This window comes from Balaenoptera physalus (assembly GCF_965194825.1).
Source record: "Balaenoptera physalus genome assembly, chromosome: 6".
NCBI classification, from domain to species: Eukaryota; Metazoa; Chordata; class Mammalia; order Artiodactyla; family Balaenopteridae; genus Balaenoptera; species Balaenoptera physalus.
This window is the reverse complement of record NC_138885.1, coordinates 53,727,718-53,754,042: the sequence shown is the minus strand read 5'-3', so window position 1 is coordinate 53,754,042 and position 26,325 is coordinate 53,727,718. Positions and strand designations below refer to the sequence as shown.

Sequence of the window (26,325 nt, the reverse complement as noted above, 5' to 3'; positions counted from 1 at the left end):
TGCAAACACGCAGCACGGTGACTTGTCTTCTCTGCAGCTCCAGGGAGCCTTCTGCTGTTGCTGGAATTCCAACCTTGTTAACTAAGTGAGCAGATTCTGCACGGACAATTCCACAGTGCTCAGAACCCTAAAAGTCAGCTTTTGGTGGTAAAAGTAGCCGAGTGGACTTTATCAGAAAGCTTCAAATTTTTATGTATACATTATAGACTACATATTATACTATATTACATCTATGTATGCATTTTTTTAATTCTAAAAATAAGTAATCACATTTACCTCTGATCAAATCAATAAGACTCATAGCACATAGCTACCTGTTAAAAAGCATTAAGGATCGTTAACTGAAGCATACATCAGTTCAATTATAAAAATAATCAGTACAAAATAATTTTGTTAATTCTTAGCAAATCTTTCAAGCAAATATACAGTACATGTTTTTGCCTTAAAAAAAAAAAATAAAGGAACCTCCTCTTATTTACATACACATCCTAGGTCACAATGAGAAAAATCTAAATAACATTAAACCTAATTTGGTTTGTGGGTTAAGTAGTCCAATTATAAAGTACTGACAATCCTAGACATATGATTATCTTACAGGATGATAAAATACAGATATCATTTGAGGGTAAATGATGGGGGAGAGGGACTCATATTCCCAGGGCTAAGACTTCTAAGGACTGGTGAAATCATTAGTGCAACAAACTTTGGAGGAACAGAAGTCAAGTTGGACTGTCTGCCTGCTGAAAACCCTCTGGTTACCCCACGGGCTCTGACACAGCTGCCGACCACCGACCAGGACCACCTGCCCGACCTAGGCCCTTCCTACTTCCCCTCCTAAGGCCTCGGTCCTTTTCTTCCTCACTGGTAGCACCACCTCCTCTCACTCCTTCATTCAACAGGCACCTGCGTGGCTCCACGGCCTGGCTCTGTGACGGTGTGTCCCCTCTTGCTGCAGTCTCCAAAGGGCAATCAACCACGTGCCCTACTCACCTTCCCAGGCCATGGAGAAAGATCAGACACCCTGACTCTAAAAAAGCACACACTGATGCTTCTTCAGTGCATATCCACAGCCTGTTCACACACCCTGTACACATTACGTCAATATGCCACCCAAATCTTTCCTGTTAGAAAGATTCAGCTAACTCCTTATGCAGGACTTCCACATGGGCCTAAATTATGGGAATCCAATGGCAACCTCTAGCTTCTCTCCAGGTCCTTCACAACCAGGGCACGTGAAACTTCTCGGAGGGCCACAAGGACCACAACCATCACCCTGGCTCCCTCTAATAACAGAGCTTGGAACGTATTTCCAGGCTCCCACCTGGGACCTGGGACTCTGACTCGGGCCTCTGCAAATGCCCCCCTCCTCAGCACGCCTCACTGTGAATAAACGCACATGTTGAAGGCTGAGGTAGAACAATCCACAAGCCGGTTCAGTTCAGAGCTGGAAGAGCCACGACTGCCTGACCTGCTGCTGCTTCAGCCCCGGAGAGCACAAAGACGCCTGCAGCCTCCAAAGGTTTCCCATTTGCCTTTCCACCCTGACCCGTCAAAACATGACATCCAGTTCATGATCTTGTATAGCAACCGAAAGGTTTAAGAAGAAGAGACTAGGAAGGGCATGCCAAAGAAAGGGTTGCAAAAAAGCCCTAGTTTGACACAGAGGCAGAAGACAGTGGAGTTTCGAATGCCTCTTTTCAGATATCCAGTCACCACAGCTTCAGCTCTGAAGCAAGCAACAGAGCGGCCCCAGTAACTCCAGAGCTCTATTTAAAACATGAATATGCTGCTTTGAAATGGACCACTGCTCAGCAGGGCTGCAAGCCACCAGCTGCCAGCTCCCTCTGCTTTCTAAGGTATCATCACAGCCACTGAGATGGATGGAATAGGAACAGCAGTGACGCTGCAGCTGCTTAGCACCGCGCCCAGGAGACGCCCACCCAGCTGATCAGGTGACCAGGCTGACGTGCTGTCCTCTCACACGTGCCTACGGATGCTCGGACACTACAAAAACTAGTTCGCTTCTGGTATTTAACAATAAATGCTTTCAAAAGCCTGAACACTATACAGGGCCCAGAAAAATCAGAGAGGAAGCAATAATTTCATGCTGCAATAAACCTACTGCTAGTATCTCTACAGTTAAATTAATTATAATTAATTTATACTCACTGCATACATACATTGTGTCTAACATCTGGGTGAGAGGTACATTTTAAGATGCTGCAGGAAAGAGGGTTTTTGGGGGGGAAAAGGGGGTGGGGGTGGAGTAGGTGGAGGGAGAAGCAGAGGGAGACTTCTCTAAGCTGAGCAAAGGGAAACATCTGTTGAAACACCACGGATTAACCTATCAAAGGTAAATACCATTAAGTCCAGGGCAATTACCAGTTAGAGTTTCAAGAAAATTGGCTGGTAATTTTGCTTGTTGGTTTCCTACACTAAACACAGTGTTCTGTGATTCACTTAGAATTTCAAAAGACAAAAACAGGTAGTCCAAAAGGTAGAACCCAGGGACTTCACTGGTGGTCCAGTGGGTAAGACTCCATGCTCCCAGTGCAGGGGGCCCGGGTTGGATCCCTGGTGGGGGAACTAGATCCTGCATGCCGCAACTAAGAAGCCCACATACCGCAACTAAGAATGGGAGAAAATATTTGCAAATGAAGCAACAGACAAAGGATTAATCTCCAAAATATACAAACAGCTCATGGAGCTCAATATCAAAAAAAACAAACAAACAGCCCAATCAAAAAATGGGCGGAAGACCTAGACATCTCTCCAAGGAGGACATACAGATGGCCAAGGGGCACACGAAAGGATGCTCAACATCACTAATTATTAGAGAAATGCAAATCAAAACTACAATGAGGTATCACCTCACACCAGTCAGAATGGCCATCATCAAAAAATCTACAAACAATAAATGCTAAAGAGGGTGTGAAGAAAAGGGAACCCTCTTGCACTGTTGGTGGGAATGTAAATTGATACAGCCACTATGGAGAACAGTATGGAGGTTCCTTAAAAAACTAAAAATAGAACTACCATACGACCCAGCAATCCCACTACTGGGCATATACCCTGAGAAAACCATAAATTAAAAAGACACATGCACCCCAAATGTTCACTGCAGCAGTATTTACAATAGCCAGGACATGGAAACAACCTATATGTCTGAAGACAGATGAATACATAAAGAAGATGTGGGACATATATACAATGGAATATTACTCAGCCATAAAAAGGAATGAAATTGGGTCATTTGTAGAGATGTGGATGAATCTAGAGACTGTCATACAGAGTGAAGTAAGCCAAAAAGAGAAAAACAAATATCGTATATTAATGCATATATGTGGAATCTAGAAAAATGGTACAGATGAACCGATCTATAGGGCAGGAATAGAGACGTAGATCTAGAGAACGGACATGTGGACACAGAGGGGGAAGGGGAGGGTTGGACAAACTGGGAGATTAGGTTTGACATAAATACACTACCATGTGTAAAACAGATAGCTAGTGGGAACCTGCTGTATAGCACAGGGAGCTCAGCTTGGTGCTTTGTGACGACCTAGGTGGATGGGATGGGGGATGGGGGGGAGGGAGGTCCAAGAGGGAAGGGACATATGTATACATATAGCTGATTCACTTCACTGTATAGCAGAAACTAACACAACATTGTAAAGCAATTATACTCCAATTAAAAAAAAAAGAATCACTAATTATTAGAGAAATGCAAATCAAAACTACAATGAGGTTATCACCTCACACCAGTTAGAATGGGCATCATCAGAAAATCTACTAACAACAAATGCTGGAGAGGGTGTGGAGAAAAGGGAACCCTCTTGCACTGTTGGTGGGAATGTAAATTGATACAGCCACTATGGAGAACGGTATGGAGGTTCCTTAAAAAACTAAAAATAGAACTACCATATGACCCAGCAATTCCACTACTGGGCACATACCCAGAGAAAACCGTAATTCAAAAAGACACATGCACCCCAATGTTCACTGAAGCACTATTTACAATAGCCAGGTGATGGAAGCAACCTAAATGCCCATCGACAGGCGAATGGATAAAGAAGATGTGGTACATATATACAATGGAATATTACTCAGCCATAAAAATGAACGAAATTGGGTCATTTGTAGAGATGTGGATGAATCTAGAGACTGTCATACAGAGTGAAGTAAGCCAGAAAAAGAAAAACAAGTATCGTATACTAACGCATATATGTGGAACCTAGAAAAATGGTACAGATGAACTGGTTTGCAGGGCAGAAATTGAGACACAGATGTAGAGAACAAACGTATGAACACCAAGGGGGGAAAGCAGGGCGGGTCAGGGGTGGTGGTGGTGGGATGAATTGGGAGACTGGGATTGACATGTATACACTAATATATATACAATGGATAATTAATAAGAACCTGCTGTATAAAAAAATAAAATAATACTCAAATATTAAAAAAAGAAAAGAGTCCCCATGCCACAACAAAAGATGCGACAACGAAGATCTCACGTGCCACAACTAAGACCCAGCGCAGCCAAAATAAATAAATAAATAAATATTTTTAAAAACAGGTAGAACCCAATTACCCAACTTCTGGATTATCCAAGATATCATTTTAAAGGCTTCTCATTCTGCTTTTTAATGAAGGAATAAGGTGTCCGTGTCATACATTTTGATGTGGCATATACAGTAATAACCTGACTGCAGCTTTCTAAATCAATTCCACTTCAACAAATGCTTTTACAAAGAAAAATCTCTGTAGAGCAAAACAATCACCATAGCTGGCCAACTTACTTTCATAATCTTTGACCAAAAAATTTCACTGTACGAGACAGTTAACACTGAAGCGACAACTCCAGTTCTCTGTAACAGGCTCAGTGACAGTACAGGCAGGCAGCCTTAGGAACTTGTTTCCATATCCTCACCCCCCCAGGGGAACCATGTCCCTTGGGGAAGCTGGCATCACCCTTCCTTCACCTGCTAATCCTTACTCTGCCCTCACGTACGAAAAGAGCTTTCCTATCAAACGGCAATTTCTCTGTGTTTACATGGATCTTGACGTGCAAACACTTCCGAGAGATTTCAGTATACGGTCCTTCCCATTTTACTTCAATCCTTCGAACACTGAGCGTTGCCTACTGCCCTGTTTGTAGCAGCCTGCCTTCTAATCCCTAGATAAACAGCACTGCATATAGCCTATAACCTGAGTCTTTTATTCTTTTCAATGATACTTGAAAACTCTTGGCATTCCCTCTTAACTGAGGTTCAGCTTTAGGGGTAAGAGGGTAGGCAATGAAGAATCTACCAGACTCCCAGCTTGTTAGCAGAATCGATACTACTTCCTTCCAAAATATGTTTTTAGTTTATAAAATATGCAACACGGAGAAATGAGCAAACCCATCAGGCTAGGCAGTCACTGCTCAACACCAGAGGTAAAACCCTCCCAATTCCACAGGAGGTCCAGTTCAAGTGCATCCATAGATGCTAATGAATGAGCAGAGCAGAAATCAGAAAGGCCTGCTCTATAATCACTGCAGTCTCCTGGAAACACTCAGCTCATACCCACTGTCACTTCACGTGGCAGGAAACCACATAAAAGAACATCAAGCAGAAAACATAACCCGAAAGGGGGTCCTTTTACCACTGTTAAAGTAATTTATTAATGTGTTTCCTAATTTTGAAATAGCTTCATTAAATTGAATATGAGTTTGCTATTTTGTTGAAGTCAATAAAGCTATGAAGTAATGGGATAATACAAATGAACCATTCATCATATCCAAGTAAAAATGGTCTAAAATGCCTTGGGTGCAACATGTTATGCCGTAGATAGTGGGAGGGTGGTGGGAGGACACAAAAGCTTCTGGAAGAATCATCACTCAATACGCATAAAGCTCTCAGTACTTCCCTCTGGCAGGCACGCCAAATCCCTTTGAAACTGAATTAAGAGCTGTGTCTCTGAACTTTTCCATTAGGGCCATTTATTTATCAGCTGCTTCAGAGTTCCATTGTAAAACACACCCAATAACAACCAGAGCAGCCTGGCACATCCCAAAGGAGCAATATAAAATCACAGAGAAATCCTTTGATGTAGGAAGAAAGATCCTGGGTCCAGGCCTTGGCAGAGGAGAAATTTAAAGCGCCTCGCTGGTAACAAAGAATGATCAAAACAAGTTCCTCTTCTAAATTCAACAGAAGAGCACTGAGTTTAGAAACTTGGGACCTTAAAGCAGGCAAGACAGCTCAGATGCCGAGTTCCCTTCCCCACCCACTGAGAACTAGTCTCCCTGCCTCACAACCACTCACTGACCAGTCAGCCAGCACCAGTCACCACTTCTGCATTCTCTTCTCAGCTCTGGCTGCCACATCTTGCTGAAGGCAGGTCTGTCTCATCTATTTTCATTTCCTTGATGGAGAGCTCTCTTTCCTGCTGCTTATGTTTTAAACTATGAGCTCCCTTAAAACTGAATTATACAAAAATTGGGCCTCGTATCTATGTGATGGGCCTCAATTACAAAAAATTAGTTTGAAAGTTGGATTAGAAATTCTTTGAGCTAATATTAACAAACTCATTCTAAACAACAATTCCCACTGACCAAGCTGTAAATCCTGAATTAACTCCGGCTCAAAATAACAAAAAACAAGGACAGTGTTCTTGGTGCTTTCTTCCCTCAAACACAAAGAGCCATATAGTCTAAATATTAGATTTAAAGAATTCCAGAGGGGAAGGGTCACTTAAAGACCATTAAGTGCAGCCTTATGTTTACATATGGGTTTACCCTCATGTTGACAGATGGGTAAACTAAGGCCTACAAAAGGTAAGGGCCTGACCCATGATCACAAGGTTGGCCTGTGTCTGGATTAGATTCCCAAGTGAAGAGAGTGAGCAGGGGGCACCTCAGACCCAGTGAGATCACCATTCCAGGGAGAAGGTGGCCTTACCTGCAACTGAGTTGGGCCGTGGCATTATTAGCGAGCTGGAGCTCTGAGAATAAGGGACCGGACCATCTCCAACTGAGGCTTCGGCTTTGGGCAGCACACTCTCCGCTGGCCCAGGGGGCTCCTCTTCTGCCACTGGGGAGCAATTATCTGCCCTGCGGTCATGAAGCACTCCCTTCTGTACCCCTAACCTTAGGCTTCCGTCCTTATTCCATTCCAAACTGGAGCCACTCCGGTCATCATTTTCGGATGAACTTGTAATTGTGGCTGAAATGAGAGACCAAAATACTTTGAAGGAAGCCAGGAATTGCTGGGGCTGTTGAGAGTTCACACACACACGCGCACACACGCACACGCACACACCCTTCCCCATGATCAATGGAAAGTTTTCTGGCCCGCACAGATTTTTATCAAAGTATGTTTCATACAGTGTATTTTAGTAAATCAGAAGAATGTTGCTTATCAGGGGAAATAAACTGCTAAATCATTCTACAGGGGAGGAAAAAGAAAACTCTGATAAGAAGATAATGAAAAAGCTGTCTAAAAGTATCTGAGAGCTAACAGGACATCTATGTAATTTGGAAATGATATAGCCTTGTCTTTTAACAAAGATGAATTGCTCACAAAAGAATTCAAATCTCATTAAATTCCCTTGAACCTTTAAGTATTTTTCCCAAATTAATAACATTTGTGTATAAAGAGAGGGGGCAGGGCAGCACAATAGCTAATACAGAAAAGATGCAGGAGAGAAATCTATAAAACAAAAATACGATTATAAAGTCAAACAGAAATTTGATCCTTAGAATTAAAACTTTATAACATCTGTTCAAGACGATCCAGAGAGGCTGACTTGACTTTATTCCTTTAGCAGCTTAGAATGGAAACCTCTACGTAACCAGCGCCGGGAATACGCAAGCATGGAAAGGGACACTTGACGGCAGAATTAAAATTTAACCTCTTCTAAGAAAAGCAGGATGGAAAAACATCTTGGCAAAAGAGGACGGATATGATGAAGGAAGGCAGCAGCATTCACTCCACAAATCTACAAACAGCCACTTCTGATTTAAAGACGCTGAGCCATATGTGATCCGCTTGCAAGCAACACTGGCTTGAGTCCTTGAGAATAGAGGCCAGGTCCTCTGATCTTTATTTGGATCCCAGCAGCTCAGGCCCTTAACTGCAACACTTAAATGGGAGTGCACAAGGTCAGAGGGCATTCAGGACCCAGCTGCCTGGATTAAGCTGCTTCTTCAACATACCCCGATGATACACACTTTATCAGCAGACTGGTGAATTAGCTCCAACACAGTCTGTTATCTAGGATCAAAGGGTCTGAAGGGGTTTTGTTTTGTTTATTTTTACAATGCTCTTTATGGTTTAGAAGTAAGGACAAAACCATTTCCTCCTGTGATGCAACCGCAGGGTATCCTGTCACAATTCTAAAACTATCTTTGCTCCTGCTGCCCCAGCCTGGACTTATCACCCACTGCTTATCTCCCTGTTTAAAAATCCCTTCTACATGCTGAAGCCTCCTTAGAGCATTCACCACGAGCTGATCCCTTCCCTTTTCTGAGCACATACTCAGTGCTCAGTAAATGTTTGCTTATCCAACAAATGAGCAAATGAACAAACTACGTTCAATCTCACTGTTATTGGTTCAGGATTGTTGACATTATGTCTCTAACCAAAGTGTAAGCTGATTTGAGATGGGCCTGTCACATCTTTAGGGTACCTGTCATTACTCCCAGCATTTCCAAGTTTTCTAGCAGGCGTATTAATACTAATCTCTCCATCTATTTGGAATCGATCACAGTCTCCATTGTGTGTTTTTTAAATGGATCATTCATACGAGCATACGTATATTAAGTATGACTCTTTCCACCCTAAAAATGCAGGTGGTGGTAGTAATAGCAGCAGTTGATATTTATTGAAGGTTACTGTATATATCACGGATTGTGCTAAGGGCATCACAGGAATACTCTAATTTATTAATGAGATTATTGCCTCAATGGTAATTAGTTACTAATGATAACCCTATTAATAAGCTGTGACTGTGTTCCAAACTTTCATTTAAAAGTCCAGTGATCAGGGCTTCCCTGGTGGCGCAGTGGTTGAGAGTCGGCCTGCCAATGCAGGGGACACGGGTTTGAGCCCTGGTCTGGGAAGATCCCACATGCCACGGAGCAACTAGGCCCGTGAGCCACAACTACTGAGCCTGCGCGTCTGGAGCTTGTGCTCCGCAACAAGAGAGGCCGTGATAGAGAGGCCCGCGCATCACGATGAAGAGTGGCCCCCACTTGCCGTAACTAGAGAAAGCCCTCGCACAGAAACAAAGACCCAACACAGCCATAAATAAATAAATAAATAAATAAATGGATCATAAAAAAAAAAGCTTTGTAGACCTGTTTAACTTTCTTAAAAAAAAAAAAAAAAAAAAGTCCAGTGCTCAGGACTCAGAACGCTTTTCCTGCAGGCATGTTGTAATTAGGTTCCCAGGCTACCCCAACACCTAAGTTACAGAAAGCGGCTGGGGTGACTGGTCTGGTTTTTATGTTGTGGCTGTTTTATCTGGGGGCATATATTCTTAAGGTGAAAAACAAACATTGTCGGAGTGATGTTCTTTCTCATTGGCTCTCCCTAAGTGCCATGCACTTCAGAATCAAACCCCTAAGGATCTGATCCTAACTCAGACCTCAAGCAGTGGGAACAGGAACCGGGACTTCCCTACTCCCTGTTACCAGTGACAGCACCAGAAGCAGGGCTTCCGGGACCCAAGCAGCAGCTAGGCAGGGACATTCTGGTCAGGGCTCATGGGCTGCAGGGACAGGCTGAAAGCCCAGTTCTGTCAGCACAGCCACAGGTGCCCAGGCCCTGATGAGTGGCACCATTCAGGTCGTGGCAGTGAGCGGAAGGGAAGGAGGTGGAGGAAGAAGGCCCCCAGCTGCAGGGAACAGCAGCTGGGAAGAGAAGTCCCAGATGGGGCCACGATTTCAAAAGGAGGATATTACGAGTTTACAGTATGTGTGTAAGTAGGAGACTCTCCCGCTGCCCTCATGAAGTTCAACTAAGGGATGTGTTCCAGAGTCCACACTCACCAGGGCCCTCTCAGAGGCAGGCAGGTGAGGAGCTCTGGAGCCAGGGCCCTCCCCCAAAGATGCTCCATTAAGATTGCCCCACCTCACAACATTCCTCCCTGGGATCCAGTACCAGACCCAGGCTGACGGCTGGAAGTCCAGGCAGTGAACTTTCATCTCGGTTCAGGCACAATGCAGCTCTGAAGCAGATCCAGTGGGGCAGATAAAGGCCCCAGTTCTCCCACACGACCTAGGAAGCACACCGAAGAGGGAAGCTCCACGGTCTCCAAGAAAGGGAAAGTATTTCTTATAACAAATGACAAGCTACTCAAAGAATACCTATTCTTCTTCCAAGCTAACAGAAATAAACTCCTAATTAAGTTAACCCAGTCGCCTTCAAGTTTTAACACACACAGGGCAACATCCTAACTATGATGTTTCCTTTAAAAAAAAAAAAAAAAGCTCTAAAAAATCAGTGTCATTTGACATTTTCCAGAGACTGGATAATCTTGAAAAGTTCCCTAACAAATTCAACTCAAAAATTCTAACATCTTATTCCTTCAACTACTATAGATGCCAGTGTTCGTCAATTAAGACTTGCCACCATCACTCAGGCTGGGTCTCAGTCACTCTGCAAACACACAGGATTCTGTAAAATGAGCAACTTATCAGGCCTTAAGTTGTACCAAGCTACGAGGTTGGCTGTGCCTTACAAGTCAGTATGAAATTAGGTTTGGTACTGCTCATTGATTCTCATGTGCTACTACTTCTGACTCCCCCATGTAACTTGAAAATTCCTTTTAGCCAAGGACAGGAGGCTATCTTCCTCTGTAGAAACAGCACATTTAACCAGACCTACTAGTGCACAGGGCTACACCACCTCCAAAGCACTTTCTAATTATGTTAAGACATATACATGATCACCACAACACGAGAGAAGAGGTGGAAAGGCTGAGAACCATCAATCCCACTTTATAGATATGGAAACACACTGGGGAGAAACTGATCTCTCTCTCTCTCTCTCACACACACACACACACACACACACATACACACAGTTGGTGGTATGTCCAATACCAGTCCTTTTGACTGCACATGCAGTGTGTATTAAAACTCCCTTTGCCTTGTACAATTCTCAACATGTAAAAGGAGTTCTGTAAAGTATCTGTGGCTAAAAAGTATTTTGCAGTTCATGACATCTGCCTTGTTAAAAACAGCAGCCCCTGGGCAGGGGCTAGTGGCGAGAGGCCAGTCGTGGGCTCACAGCAGCCAGGAGAGAGTCTGACTGGGAGAGGGGGACGCAGAGATAGAGACCCACTCAGTCATTAAACGTTTTGCTATATATGGCACTGCAAAAAAATGATTCCTTCTCCTTCCCAACTTTCCCTCATCCCCTCTTTGCCTATTGAAGGTTCTTTCATATGTTGAACATTCACTTGAAATAGAATTAAAAAAACCAAAAAAACAGTAAAGTCCAGGGCCCAGTAAGTAGTTTGGTGGGATCTAAATCAAGTTGTAGGTTTAAAAGAACATCAAGAAATAAATTAAGGGACTTCCCTGGTGGCACAGTGGTTAAGAATCCGCCTGCCAGTGCAGGGGACATGGGTTCAATCCCTGGTCTGGGAAGATCCCACATGCCATGAAGCAACTAAGCCTGTGCGCCACAACTACTGAGCCTGCGCTCTAGAGCTGCGAGCCACAACTACTGAGCCTGCGTGCCACAACTACTGAAGCCCGCAGGCCTAGAGCCTGTGCTACACAACAAGAGAAGCCACCACAATGAGAAGCCCGCGCACCGCAACGAAGAGTAGCCCCTGCTCACTGCAACTAGAGAAAGCCCACACACAGCAACAAAGACACAACACAGCCAAAAATAAATAGATAGATAGATAGAAATACATTAAATTGACTAAGGCATTAGTCCAGAATTATTTAGAAACTAAGGGCCATTGATATCAAACATATACACAGAGCCAAATTCTTCTCTCTCTGAGCTCTGGAAAAGACAAGAGGTGAAAAGTGCAAGGGGCTTGGTTCAAACTTTGGCTTTTCCTCTTTTGAGGACCCACAAGGGGGTATGTCTCTCTGGGCCCACTACTAGGAATGGGCACATTTTTGTCTCACCTTACTAACATCATCTTGTGTGTTTGATTGTGTTTCTCTCTTTACACAGGATACTAGGAATCTTAAAACTTTCTGCCCACTTATAAGCAAAATTAATAAAATCTTATGAACCTGACTGCTGACTTCATCTTTTCTCTCACTCTTTCCCAACTCATATCTTCCCTGAAAAAGAAAAATCTTGTTTTAGTAAATGCCTATGAGCATTTCAAATCCACTAGGGAGGGATGAAATATAAATAAATAAGTATCCCTAGAAAATAAGAACAACAGTAGTGGCTAACATGAATATTATAATAGTGTTAATCATGCCCAGGCCCTGTTCTTTATAAACTCTCTTCCTGGGAGAGAAAATCAGATAGAAGAGCATATGTAAAGTGCCTCGTATATCACAAGGACCCAAGAATGCTTTCCTCCCCATACAACTGAAGAAAACTAAAGGAGCACTAAGAAAACCCAAACATCTTTCAGCTTCTATATCCAGTTTAATGGTTGACGGGAAGAGTCTAAAAGTTAAAACACGGGACCAAAGAATTAGAGACCAAACAAGAAAGAAATAGACTGGTTGCTTATGAAAGTGGAGGAAGGGAAGAAGTGAGTAAAAAAGGAAAATCCAACTAGTGCAGACGCTGTCTCTTTGACCCGACTGCATAAAGATCACCAACAACTCTAGAAAGCGAAGAACGTCCCACCGAGGCTGGGGCCAGATCCAAGTGACAGGTCCAGGAAGCCACGGGCCCACTACCTGGTCCTTGGGACCCGACAGCACTCGGTGCACTCCTCTGCTGTGCACTCACGCCTCACACGGTGCAGGCTGCCGTGCCACACTCTGCACTTCCCCGAGTGACAAAGGGGGAAGACTGCAAGGATGAAGGATGAAACCAGCCTGCAGGAAACCTTCTGACCAGAAATGCCAGACTGTGCTTCTCCCTCCGCCCCACCCACATACTAACAAACCGCAGGGAACGAAGTCTGCGGCTCGCCGCCGCCCTGGGGCACTGCTCTCACCTCCGGCAGCCCAGCAAGGCGAGGGGCCTGCGAAGGCACAACGCGACGTTGCCTGGCAGGATGTGGGGCGGGGGGGGGGCGGGGGGAGGGGGGGCGGTGGCCTGAGTCACCTCTGGCCCCTCCTCCCGCCACTCTGCATGGACAGCAGCGCGTGGCTCCTCTGGCCAGCCCTGTGGAACCACCGAGGGCCCTGCGCTTTGGCTTGTGACAGACAGGTCTCTGTCCCAAATCCCTGGCTCAGCGCTCTCACGGCTGTGCACAAGGCGCTCTCTGCTGTGACAGGCAGCGAGGCCAGGGGCCCGAGCCACAGCCACGCGGTCACAGCAGCGCTCGGCGGGCCTCTCACGTGGAGACGCCCGAAGGGGCAGCTGGGGCAGGGCAGTGGGGGAGGGGAGGACAGGCCTCCTCACTCGGCCACACCATCCAACCTCAGCCCCACCCCGCATGGCCCAGCCTCAGTGGGACAGGGCAGGCAGCGGCCTCCCGAGAACAGCCCGCGGACCTGAACAACAGCAAGTTTTCTAGCAATAGCATGTGACGCGGTGTCCTGGTAAGTCTTCGCATAACCCGAACACCAAAGGCCTAGACGCTGGCACTTCTGACTTAGTCCAATGACTCCACAGAATTCTGGACTCTTCCAGAAAAAAGCATGAAGCACTAATAGTGGTTGGTATTATTATGCACCTACGGCATACACCTTCCATCAGAGTGCACTGCCATGTTTTAAACCCTTTTCAGCTAGTGACAACTTGCCCAAGTTTCAAAGGGCAGGAGACCATTCTTTGGTTCCACAGGTAAACAAGTTTTAAAGTAGATACTGTGCCTATCTCTGTTGTCCCAGTACTGAAAAAATGTGCTCCTGGTATGCAGTCGGTGCCAATGAATGCTTCCAACAAAACAGCCCGGAGAATCCAACCACAGTCTGAATACAAGTATAGCAAGCGCTTTGCTAACTCGCATCACCGCCAAGGACTTCTTTCCCATGTTAAGTATGTTACCAAATTATATATGTAAAAGCAAATTTTCCTCCTTCACCCAAGAGATTAAAAAGCTTCTATAATTAAGGATGATTTTTTAAATTGCAGGCAGTGTAGCAAAATGAATAGTAACACAGATTTGAAACACTCTAAATAGTTATTACCAAATCAATTTCAAAGCATTTCAATTTAGTAGCAAGCAAGGCAAGACAGGTGGCAACAAAGCAGTATTAGCATAAAATCAAAAGGACAGGAGTTACAACAAGTTAAAAATGAAAATAAAGTACAATTAATTCCTCTTTGTGTGCCTCTCTGCATCTGATCATCTCCCTTGGGACACAAAGTCCAGGAAATAAAAGGTCTAAAGCTACCTCTGGAATCACTTTCATTTTGCAAGCCTAGGAAAGGCAAAGAAGAGAGATGCAGGAAGACAAAAGTCAGCCCAGGGTAACTTTTCTTTATGTCCTAAGCAACTGGGCAGAAGAACAAATATTATCAAACTCCAGCAAGGATCCTAATCAAGTGGCCGGTATTTCACTGCAAGCCACTTTTGCAGGAGCAACATTCCTGTGACGGTAATTCCCCTGCCTAAATGTATACCAACACAGCCAAAAATAAAAACAAACAAATAAATAAATTAAAAAAAAAAAAGTATACCTGCCTCCCAGCTTCAAAGTGAGCAGGGGGAGAGCAAATGTAAGCTCCCTCCCCCGCCCCCCAGAGAAAGGGGAAAGGCAGCAGGAAAAGCCTGAGTTCTTGCTTTACCCTTTTAAAATTCTGAGCACTTAATCATCCTGAAAGCTACCTGGCCTGGTGGAATGCAGTGGCTCAGGTGTGGGCCAGCAGGGCAGGTGGAGACACACCTGCTCTGCTCAGAAGACACACCCAATGTGGGAGATGGTGGGGTGAGAGGTGAGATGTGGCCGTCTGACACTCAGAACCCCCTCCCCTCCCTTCATGGGGCTGTCCTAACACCAACTCTCAAAAGGAAACCCATCCAACATGCTATGAAAGCCACTGGGAGATTATAAATGTCAGCAGGTACGAGCAAGTGGCAGAGAAAGGAAATGGAAGGGATGGCTGACTTTTAATGGCCTCTCTCTCTGCCAGAATTTTTCAAATTGCTACCTGGAAATCCTTCTTCTGAGCACCTCTATCATTAATGGATAGGAAGGATTTATTATTGTTTTAAATCTTGATAGGAAAGCTGAGGTTTATTTGTTTCTCCTCATCCAACATCCATCCTCTTTCTTCCTAAATAAATAGCCCATTTCTTTGAAATAAATACACACACACATAAAATATTGAACATGATATGGACATAAACAAAAATTAAGCAGTATCTTTAAATCAAAAAGTGCTTTAAAGCCCGCTATTTTCAGTGATGTTTTCTTTTTTTAAATCAGATTGGTTTTCACACAGATTCCAATGAATACACATACAGGCATACTATGTTTTACTGCACTTCACAGAAATTGGGTTTTTTTCAAATTGAAGGTTTGTGGCAACTCGGCATCGAGCAAGTCTAAGGGCGCCATTTTTCCAACAGCATTTGCTCACTTCATGTCTCTGTGTCACATTTTGGTCATTCTCGAAATATTTCAAACCCTCTACCAGCAAAAAGATTACAACTCGCTGAAGGCACAGATGATGGTCAGCATTTTTTAGCAATAAAGTATTTTTTAATTAAGGTAAGTACATTGCTTTTTTCTTTAGACATAATGCTGTTGCACACTTAACAGACTACAGTACAACTTTTATACACTTTAAGAAACAAAAAAATTCATGTGACTCGCTTTATTGCGATATTCGTTCTGTTATGGCGTTCTGGAATCAAGCCTGCAATATCCCTGAGATCTGCCTGTACTTAATTTTTTTCTAAGCCGGGATTAATAGTCTACAATTTCCATTTGTAACAGCTGGAAGCAAGTTATATTCAAGGGAGTGTCACTAAGAAAAAATGTTCTTTCCATCATGGAGGAAATACCTTTAAATGCTACTTCTTTATAAAGTCTTCCTTTTCAAAGCAAATAATTAAAAAGCTGCTTCATGGTGACTGAGTACAGCTGGTGTCACATTTGGAAGGTTTTCACATTGCAGATTTGAAAATCAGACACTAACTTCTAGGTAATGCCAATGATTTTATTATGTAAAGAGTAAGGAATTTTACTTTAAAAAAAAAAAAAAAAAGAGATTTGTAGGGAATTTAGTTAATCCCATCCAGCTCAGACAGTATTTCTACATGACAGAATTATTAAACTTCTAAAGACATTTATGTTGGAAGAACTTGGAGCTCCTGAAATAGGATGCAGTGGCACTCCCCTCTGCATTACACCGTGAATGTGGAGCAGGGGGTGGAGAGGGGCCTGCTAGGCCTTGGCTTCCACAGAGAGAGACTGGAAGGGGCCCAATAAATTCCTCTCATGGTCATTAGCCTGCCCTTTCTCCTACTAAGCAATTCCAAAAGGAAATTCTCTTCACCTGCAAATGTATCAAAACCAGTAGAAACAGAACCCAGGCAGGGCACCCTGTGGCAGCCTGAGAAGGCTGTCTGGGCACGTGGGAACACAAGCTTCCCTTCACGGCATCTGTTGGGCAAAAATATTTAGACTGAATAGAATCATCATGAAGGAAGTCACCTTGAATAGTAAGGGGGAGGCCCAGGAATTTTTAAGGCTGGGTTAGCATTGTTAGAAATCTCCCCTAAATAAACTGTGCTAATACTGTACATGGAGCTCTGGTCTGAGCCCTGGATGGGAGTCTACAGCTTCCCCAAAGCTTGCCATGTCATGGCAGCTGTGTGCTCTTTACGTCAGCCCACGCCCAAACCTTTGCCACTCCAACCTGAGCTCCATGGGTTAATAAATCTCAAACAACTTAAAATCGAAAATTAAATGGAAGGCCTCTTCCTCCCTTTTCCAGGCCCTGTGTAATCTGGAACATGAATCTTAACCAGCCTGTTTTACAAGCAGCTGCAGGGCCTCCCAAAGCAGGAAGCCAAGATATCTCGCCTTCATCGGTGCCCACTGGGATCACTGTGTTCTTGAATATTTTACTCTGTTGAACAGTTAAGATGCCCAAAGGTTGCCATTCCCAGGCTACACCTTATAAAAACAGACATGTTCGTCACTGCCCACCCCCGGCAATCACAGAACCACAACTGAGTCACAGATCCCTGCTCCCTTAAGAGGCAACGGAACCTGCGTACCCTGTACTGATTCAGGAGGAAGCTTGTCCCTCCTCTGGCCCTGCCACGCCCACCTCTTCAGAGAGCTGTGGGTAAGTCTGCCTGCAGAGGAAATGCTTGTTTTTCCTTCTCCTCCCTACCACACCTCCAATGTGTCCCTTGGCAACAGGTTCTAATTCTGCAGGTCACTGAAGGAGAGAGAACAGAGAAACACTGTCACCAGCACAGGGTTTCCCTCTCGGCGACCTATGGTCCTCACTCCCTGCAGGAGATCAGGTGACCGGGCACAAAGCACAGTCTCATGAAGCAGGGGGGGTCTTCGCTGAAAGAGGGACTTAGGAACCTCTTCCCGGTTCCTCCCACTTTCATCTCAATCGTCGCCATTTTTCCTGTTCAGCCAAGTTAAGGGAACATGTTGACTGAGCCAAGGAAGGAAGGACAGCCTCAATGACATGAAATGGGTCATTTAACTTTAACGACAAGACACAACTTAAAATACAGACGACATGAAAAGACTGGACAATGCCAACTTGGAATGGGAATCCCACATAGCTTCTTTAGAAACCAACTAAACCATTGCCTCCTGCAATGCAACTTGATAAGTAGCCACAATTCTCTTTCCTTAATTTCTCATACCCAACACCATGCTAGGAGCCCAGTAGATAGCCAGAATAAGATAAATGAGACCCCCTAACTATGTGGAGACAAAAGTAAATAACAAAACAAAAATAAGTAAATTGAGGGGCTTCCCTGGTGGCGCAGTGGTTGAGAATCTGCCTGCCAATGCAGGGGACGCGGGTTCGAGCCCTGGTCTGGGAAGATCCCACATGCCGCGGAGCAACTAGGCCCGTGAGCCGCAACTACTGAGCCTGCACGTCTGGAGCCTGTGCTCCGCAACAAGAGAGACCGCGACAGTGAGAGGCCCGCGCACCACGATGAAGAGTGACCCCCGCTTGCCGCCAACTAGAGAAAGCCCTCACACAGAAACGAAGACCCAACACAGCCAAAAATAAAATAAAATAAACAAACAAACAAAAAATAAGTAAATTGAAAATATTGAGGTGCTGTGGAGAGCATGTAATAGGGGGACTAACCAGTCTGGGCTCAGCAGGGACTGTATTAAATCAAGTACTAATTAAGAGCCTCGATACTCCTGCAGTTAAGTCGTTCATTGACAATGCAGAAAACCAACCAGCAACTTTTCCTTTCCCTCTTTAGAACACCTTTAAAATAGCAGCAATCTCTCAATGAGAGAAAGAGACAGTGAGAATGAATGAATGAATGAATGAATGAGGGTAGTTTTCTGTCATTGAAAAGGTTTCTGTCAAAACAAGAAACTGGCTTGGCCATAATCAGAGGCATGAGACGTCAATGCCAGAACACAGAGTAAGAAGTAAAATGCTGTCAAAAAAAAAAAAAAAATCTGTAGCACTAGCCAATTTCTTGAAGGAAGACAAACTCTGAGGAGGAGAGGACATTGCAGAAGAGCTAAGAATGCTGTAAAGAAAGTCATCTGGCTATCACAAAATTAATACCAGACATCCTTCGGTGGTGGGCAGCTCAGAGAGAGAGACGAGGTATGAAAACAGAGGTAACACTGGGAAAAATTTGTTAGACAAAACAGCAGGTGGGGAAGCAGAGTGAGATGAGAAAGGGGAATTAGCAGAATAAGCTCACTGGAAGGGCTTGAAGCTGAGTGAAAAGAATTCAAACCTGCTACAAAAACCACAACCTACCATTCACATGAAATGTCCAGAATGAGCTAGCCAGTCTGTAGAGACAGAAAGTCAATTGCCAGTTGAGCAGGGCTGGGGTATGTGGGGAAATGAGGTGTGACCTCTAAGGGTACAGGGTTTCTTTTTGAAGTGGTAAAAATATTCTGAAATCAGATTGTGGTGATGGTTGCACAGTACTGAATAAACACAGACCACTCAATGGTTTAAATGGGTGAATATTATGGTATGCAAATTATATCTCAATGAGACAATTCAAACAAAAATGAAACAAAAACCCACAGAAGATCCTGATCCAAGTGAAAACCGAGGGAAGAGACTGCCTTCCTCACGCTGACGGGCCCCTCACAGAGCCCACCACCCAGTCCTAGGCATCTCACAGATCTTCTGGGGCAATCGCCAAAATAAAACTGGATGAACCTGCAGAGCTTGGTTTTTCAAATTACACTTGAAAGAAATTGCAGGTGACTGGAGAAAACAAAGCTCAAATGTCACTGCATTTGGTTACATACATAAAACATAAAATATCCCTCAAAGACATGTGCATCACTCGGGCAACAGGGAGGGGCTGAGCTGTGCAGGAGAGCACTGGTGTCAGATAGCAGCATGGCCTCAGCGCACAAGAGACCTGAATAGCTCACCCGAAAGACACCAGGCTGCAGCCTGGGACACACAGGCGCCCAGGCCCGCCTGCAGAAATGCGAATGCACTCTGTCTGGGATGGGATGTAAAAACAAGGGCTCTTAAATTCCCTGGTTGATTCTATTGTGAACGTGGGACTAGAAACTACTGACCTAATCAGAAGCCTTACTTTTGATTTCCTTTGAGAAGGAAAGAAGTGTGCAAAGAATACAATTAAATGTTGCTCAAGTCACCTAGCCAGGCAGCCTAAGAGTCAGGACTACACTCTGTGTCTCCAGACTCTCAGCTCAGCACACGCACACCTACTTCGTGGGTATGGGCATGGGTGTGTGCGGGCAGTTAGGTTTCCTTAGAAACTCCTGGCCTCCAAACAGTGGTCAGATGCCATTATAAGAAACTAAAGAACAAACACCCAGAAATAAGTGGGGAGATCAGTGACCTTGAGACTGAGCTGGGAAGACTTCTCAATATGCAGGGATTTCCTTGCCCTATGGTGTGTCCTATCCAGACCCGATCCCCATCAAGTAGAATTACTCAGTGAGGAGGGAAGATTTTTGTAACTTCGCAGGCCACACCTGATCTGGAAAATTTTTTACCAAATGAGCCCAGGGTTATAAAATAAACACCAAGGAATGTAAAAGCCAATGCTTCATCCTCTCAGCTGTCCATGGAGCCGGTGCTATCTGCAAAGGACAGGGCAGGCCCCGGAGGGCCGACCTTCACAAACCACGCATGCTAAAACCCTCTTTAAGAAGTGCCTAGTGAACGCTCTGGCTGAAATGCATGGAGCCAGCACATGACCGAGGAGTGAGCTTCTTACCTATGATTCCACTGTCCTTGCTTTCCAGGGTGGAACTAGGGCTGCTAATGGTCTCACAGGGACTTTTGTTGGCTGCCGTCTTGCTGACACAGCTATTCAAGGTTGAGCAGGGGCTATCGGTGCTAGGAGACGCGGTACTGCTTGTAAGTGTGGAGCAAGGGCTGATGCCTTGGCTCAGAGCTGTGCACTGTAAGATGAAGGGAAGGAGGAGTTAGCGCAGCTACACATCCCTTTGTTTCTGATGCTAAAACAATGAAACTACAAACCGGAAAATGGAAAACAGTTTTGTTCTTTAAATCTAGGGATCTTAATATATACGGTCTTCCAAAATTTAAGAGAGAAATCTCCTAGTTCTGTTCCCCCCACCTTGCCATCTTCTTTTTTCTTAAAAGGGCAGTCTTAGAAATAATTTAGTGGGAATGTGCGTTTAAGTAAAGCAGAAAAAGCAAACAGGCAGACTTCCTTTCATTTAACGTCTGCAGAAGACAAATGGGTTCTTTGACCTCTGTGCGGAAAATCTGGGAACTCTGTTTTTGTAATGTTTCACAAGCACTGCAACCTGATTCAATTCCTGAAGATTTATGGGCTCTGCGATCAGGGGAAGGAGACGGGTGGCCACTGCGATCTCAATCAATGCGTGACACCCTCACTGAGACCCTCGCAGGGGGCAGAGGCTCCGGCCCCTTGTTGCTATTCAGACGTACACTTCTCATCTCGGATGTGTCAGGCTGCTGTTCCCTAGGAAGGGGAGTGCTCTTCCGTAGATGGACCATTTGATCTCATTTTATTTTGTCTCTATTCATCTCCTATAAATCTTTTCCTCACCCCACTGACCCTCCAAAATTTCAACGGATAAAAATGCACAGGAAAGCGTGTACCAAAGCAGCCAGATGAGAAGAACGGTGCTATAAAGATAAAAGTAGTGTCATTACTAAGGAATTCTCTCAGCCGCTTTAATTCATTCAGCTACTCTTCGCCAGGTGGTGATCAGAAGGTTAATGTAGACATTTTAGTAAGTTCTACACCCTTCTGCTTCTCACCGCCCCAACGTCAACTACAAAGATTCACAAACACACTGCTGAAATGAATTTCAAGACACAGCAGCCCAGACTCATTTGGCCCAAACAACGACCTCCCCACTCAGGGAGGGGGGAAGACGGTCATGCCTTCATTCATCCTCTGAGCAGGTATGACATGCAGTGTCTTCCTCGGGCATTACCATGGTTTCGTTTTTTTCTTCAATGGTGATGTGTGTGGAACTTGGGATCCCTTCTCCCAGTAAAAATCCCAGCCTTGTCAACAGTTCTTGAGCTGCTGGTGAACAGCTCGGTTCATTATCGGCCTTTGCTTCTGGAACAAAGAAAGAAAACAATGAAAGACGCCCCTCTCGGGAATTTCAGTATCGCATCTGGAGGAGTTGGCATTACAGCTGCTTGTCTAGTGCTTCTGTGTTATTTTTATAAAACGCGCAAAGTTTGACAACGCTGCCTGTCCGCCAGCAATACATTCCAATTAAGAGACTGTGACAGGTTAAGAAAACAGTAAAAGAGAAACTCCAAGTGCAAAGGGTGAAATTGTTGACCTGAATCAGAAGACACGGTGTCATTTTCTGATGGCAATTCCTATTTCCATGTCATGAAAAATGGGTACTTCAGACACCAAAGGCAGAAAAAGGCCTACTCCTCATCTTACTCTTGAAGAGCACAGTGTGTCCAATGCCAACAGGAGGCTGAAATAAAGTAAAATCCAAGTGGCATGCTGCCGGAGCTATTAGATGCAGGGGAGAAAACTGAAATGCAAGCTCTCATTAAACAAGACAGAGGCATGACCACTTCAGTGGAAACTTCCTGGGCACACCCCCTAGGAGTGAAAGTCAAAACCAGGATTCCAACCCAAGGGTCAATCATCAGGGATCCATGCTGAAACAAAGATCTTAAGTCCCAGTGAACTGTGTCCCAAGAGACAGGACCCAGTAGTATACCCTGCTGTCCATGGGGAGATGCAGAAAAATCGGTTGTATTCTCAGCACACTCCACAGTAAGGCTGGAAGCACGTTCCACCTGAAGGTCACAGGGCATGTTTGGATGCCCTAAGGCTGGTCATCTTGCTTTGTGCACTCAAGAGAATTTTATTGTTGGATTTGAGTTAAATGTTGAGCTGTAGATTAACCTTGTATCCAAAGCCTAAGGGAACTTAATTATGGTGGACAAAATGATATTCACATCATTCTAACAGCTCTCTTACAGTTTTAAGTCAGCATCCATCAGGGAATGAAATAATGTATAAAGTTAACTGTGCCTACAAAAGTTAGAACTTAAGAACAACATACAACCCGTAATAGAGTCATTCATCTTAATGTTTTGTTGGTTTTTGTTAATTGTCTAGGTACCTAGATCCATATATTCATGAACAATTTTCCCTGGATGTGGAAATCTGCAGATAATACGTAATAGGTCATAGAAAAATAAAATGAGGAAAGAACAAATTTGAGATATTACTTTTGAGCTACAACAGCAGCACCAAAGTTCAATGCTAACTTTGCCTTTTGTAAGGAACTACAAAAATCAACATAAGCAGAGCTGAGGAGACCACCTGTATTATCCTCACCCACATTATCAGTTTTGCTATGTCATGCTCCCAGGATGGCAGCTACAAGGGGAACTAGGCTGACTGTATCCTCAAGGAAGGAAAAGTACCCCACCCCTTGCTTGCTCTCAAAAGCTCCCAATGTTTAGGGTGAGAAGAAGAGCTATTTCCCAGCTTGGATATTTTTCAGTTGCTCTAGAATACTGCAGAGATAAAACAACCGAGGCTTGATTTTTGTGGGTTAAAAGAGCCTTGATGTTTCTGGATCATTTGAGATAAACCCATAACATGAAGGAGCAGTGGCCCCAAGCCAATGACAGGGGTAAGAGAGCCACCCCAGGGCAGGTCAACCACACCCTCAAAGCCACTCTACAGAAGGTCCCTTCCCACCAGAGATCTCCAACCACATTTTGACTCTTAAGGTACATGGGCACTGGGGAAAGGAAAGCAGGAACCAAACCAAATCAGCATGACCCAGGCACACCCAAGGGCTGGACTACTTCAGAACAGGATCAGTGCCGCCCTTGCCCCAAGGCTCAGGCAGGGCAGCTACTTTATCTTAGGTGTGGCAGCTGGACGGGAGGGAGAGAACAGGATGCAGCTGGGAAGGGGAAGAAGTGGGTGAGGGGCCAGAACTCAGCACTATCCCTACTCCACACCCCCTTTTCTTTTCAAAACAATCTCTACACTGCTACCCAATTGTGACTTGCCCCAGAATGTCTAGCTTCTGGTTCAACCTGAAACACTCTGGGGAAAGAGCCAAAAACTACTCCCAGTTGGCAGCTGCTGTCACAGAATTTACCCTGACTACAAAAAGGGCCACGGCCAACGGCTCACTCTAAGACCTGCATCCTGTGTAGGTCCTGGGTGGGAAGGGGGGCCGGAGGCAGCAGATTCACCCCAGATTGTCAAGGTTTTCATTAAAAAAATAATAATTTTATATACGTATATCATTGTATATATATACACACACACACACATATATATGTATATGTGTGTGTGTGTGTGTGTGTGTGTGTGTGTGTGTGTGTATAAATTCAAAGACAACTAGTCATCTAAACCTCCCCCCTTCAGACAAGTTGGAGAGCAATGGCCATTCCAGTCTCCTGAAGAGACAAGAGACGCCCAAATTCTTCATTAACTTGTTCTCCTAACTGTTCAATCTGGTCTTTGTTGCTACCAACGTTCCAAAAATCTACCCAGGTTTGGGAGGAATGAACAGATGTTCTTTATTGCAGTTTTGGCATCCATTAAGCCACTACAATTTTCTTTCTTCCAGAAGCTTCCCAACTGTCTTTTCATATTACTCTTTCTACTAAAATGTCATCCTAGTGACCTTCCCCTCAGAAGTCCCCTTTGGTCTGAATTCCTTAATCCACGTCAAGCTGTCCGCATCTTTCCTTCCCTAACGCACAGAGTGTCTCTCGCTGAACTTTTCATTCTGGCAGAAGGACCCCTGGGTGAAGTGTGACAGTGCCATTTTGGGGGAGATGAGTTGCCTGGGAACACACACTGATACACTCGACTGTGAAATGGAAATGTATTTCTCCTTCCATAGTCAATTATCAAATACTGAGATTTGAACAGTCAGATAGGATTTTCTTTGAGCTAATGATTCCAGAATGACTCCCAAACCAAAATTCAGTGGGATACTCTAGATAGTCTATTTTCATTTGTGTAATTAATATTAAATCACTCATCAATAATGGGTGTACCTTACCCCATAGCAGTGGGATAAGGGCTGGAGAGAAAGACCTCATCTCTTAGCAATGCTTTAACATCTCATAGATTTAAATATCCAAAGAACTTATGAGGACTGTAGCTGGAGTTGAGAGAGTTACTGGCCTCACAATCCCTAGGAATCCGTTAGGTAAGTGGAGAGCGATATTCCTCCCAATAATGTTCTCATGAAATCCTCGCTATTACACCACTGTGGAATAATCACATGGAGAAAGGCAAAGGGAATTTCTTTGATCACTCCCTGCCTGGCTCTTTTTACCTATTCACACCTGTAAGATCACATCTGGGGTGCCAACATCCAGGGACAGTCCACAAGGTGACTGGCTCCCCAGTTACCGCCATCCTAACTTCAAACCTATTTGTCCCCTTAATAACCATCCCCTCAGCCTCCCCCCTACAGGCTCAGAGGAAGAGACTTCCCCACACTAAAGCTATTCTGGACCCCTTACAGTGTGAGCCTCTCCTAAACCTCAATTTCCTCATCAGGGAAGTGGTCATCACCTACTTCTTATAGATTGTGAAGCTCAAAACAAATGTGAGAAACATCTTATAAGCCAAATATCTTTGAGATAAAACAATGTATCAAAGTTGGTCATTATTTCTACCTATTTTAACACCAAGAGCTCACTTTCTCACTATTACTTCATTTTCTGTTTTCATGGCTTCCTTTCTATATTTAATGTGCATATATTTCTCTTACCTAAAAAAAAAAAAAATAGTTTTCTGTTTGGAATTTTTCTGCCTTAATTTAACTTTTTCTGAACTCACTATTCCTTCAAGACAACAAATCCCCTCCTGCTATCAAACTGCTCCAACTTGGCCCACACTTAACTGCTTTCATTTCCCATATAATCATTCTGCCTTCTTAAAGCCAGACGCTATTAGAACCTTGGAAGTGCCTGGGGATTACCAATGATAATGCCATCAAGAGAAGGCTTTTCTCCACTCTCATCCTCCTCAAACTCAACAGAGCGCTGGGCATTGCTGATGATGCTTGGCTATTCACTAGCATGTAACCGTGAACCACTGACTTAACATCAGCTTCCAAGACAGTACTTCTGAATCAAGTCTGTTAAGTGAGACACAGCCTTGATTGATGTTAAATCCCTTCCTCTGCCTCTACCTGTCTAGGACCTGCTTCTTGCTAAACCTCTTGCCTTCCTTGCCTTGTACTCCACAAACATTTTCCTGTTTCTTTCTGCTTACTCCTTCTCCTAAGGCATCGCCATTCCCTCCTCCTTCAATTTCCAAAAATACTATTTACGGAGGAGTATCTATCCATGAACCTGATCTGGTTCTGTCAATAACTGGTTTCTAGTCTGGAATACCAAAACATAGTTATCATATAAGTTATCTTTAGGCTTTTCATCTCACGCATCCCAGACTGAAATTGTCACCAAATCTTACTATTTCCTGTTTCAAAATGTTTCCTGAATTCGCCTTTTTCTCTTCAGTCACACTGCCACTTTCAGTCTTCATCCTCTCCAGTCTAGATAACTATTA

The 26,325-nt window shown here is 44.3% G+C and overlaps 1 protein-coding gene across 6 annotated transcripts in view; it reads right to left on the bottom strand.

The window, feature by feature from the left end:
- The window catches only part of TANC1 (tetratricopeptide repeat, ankyrin repeat and coiled-coil containing 1), a 237,416-nt gene that overhangs the window by 57,618 nt on the left and 153,473 nt on the right, over positions 1-26,325 (bottom strand). For 3 of the 6 annotated variants that reach the window (XM_082464864.1, XM_082464865.1, XM_082464867.1), the window contains 3 exons: positions 21,716-21,846; positions 20,497-20,683; positions 6,939-7,202 (listed from right to left, as the gene is read on the bottom strand). In XM_082464864.1, coding sequence (XP_082320990.1) covers positions 6,939-7,202; positions 20,497-20,683; positions 21,716-21,846 — 582 coding nt within the window. Of the gene's footprint in view, positions 1-6,938; positions 7,203-20,496; positions 20,684-21,715; positions 21,847-22,078; positions 22,226-26,325 lie in introns of all 6 variants that reach the window. The other 3 variants (XM_082464866.1, XM_082464868.1, XM_082464869.1) reach the window with 2 other exon arrangements.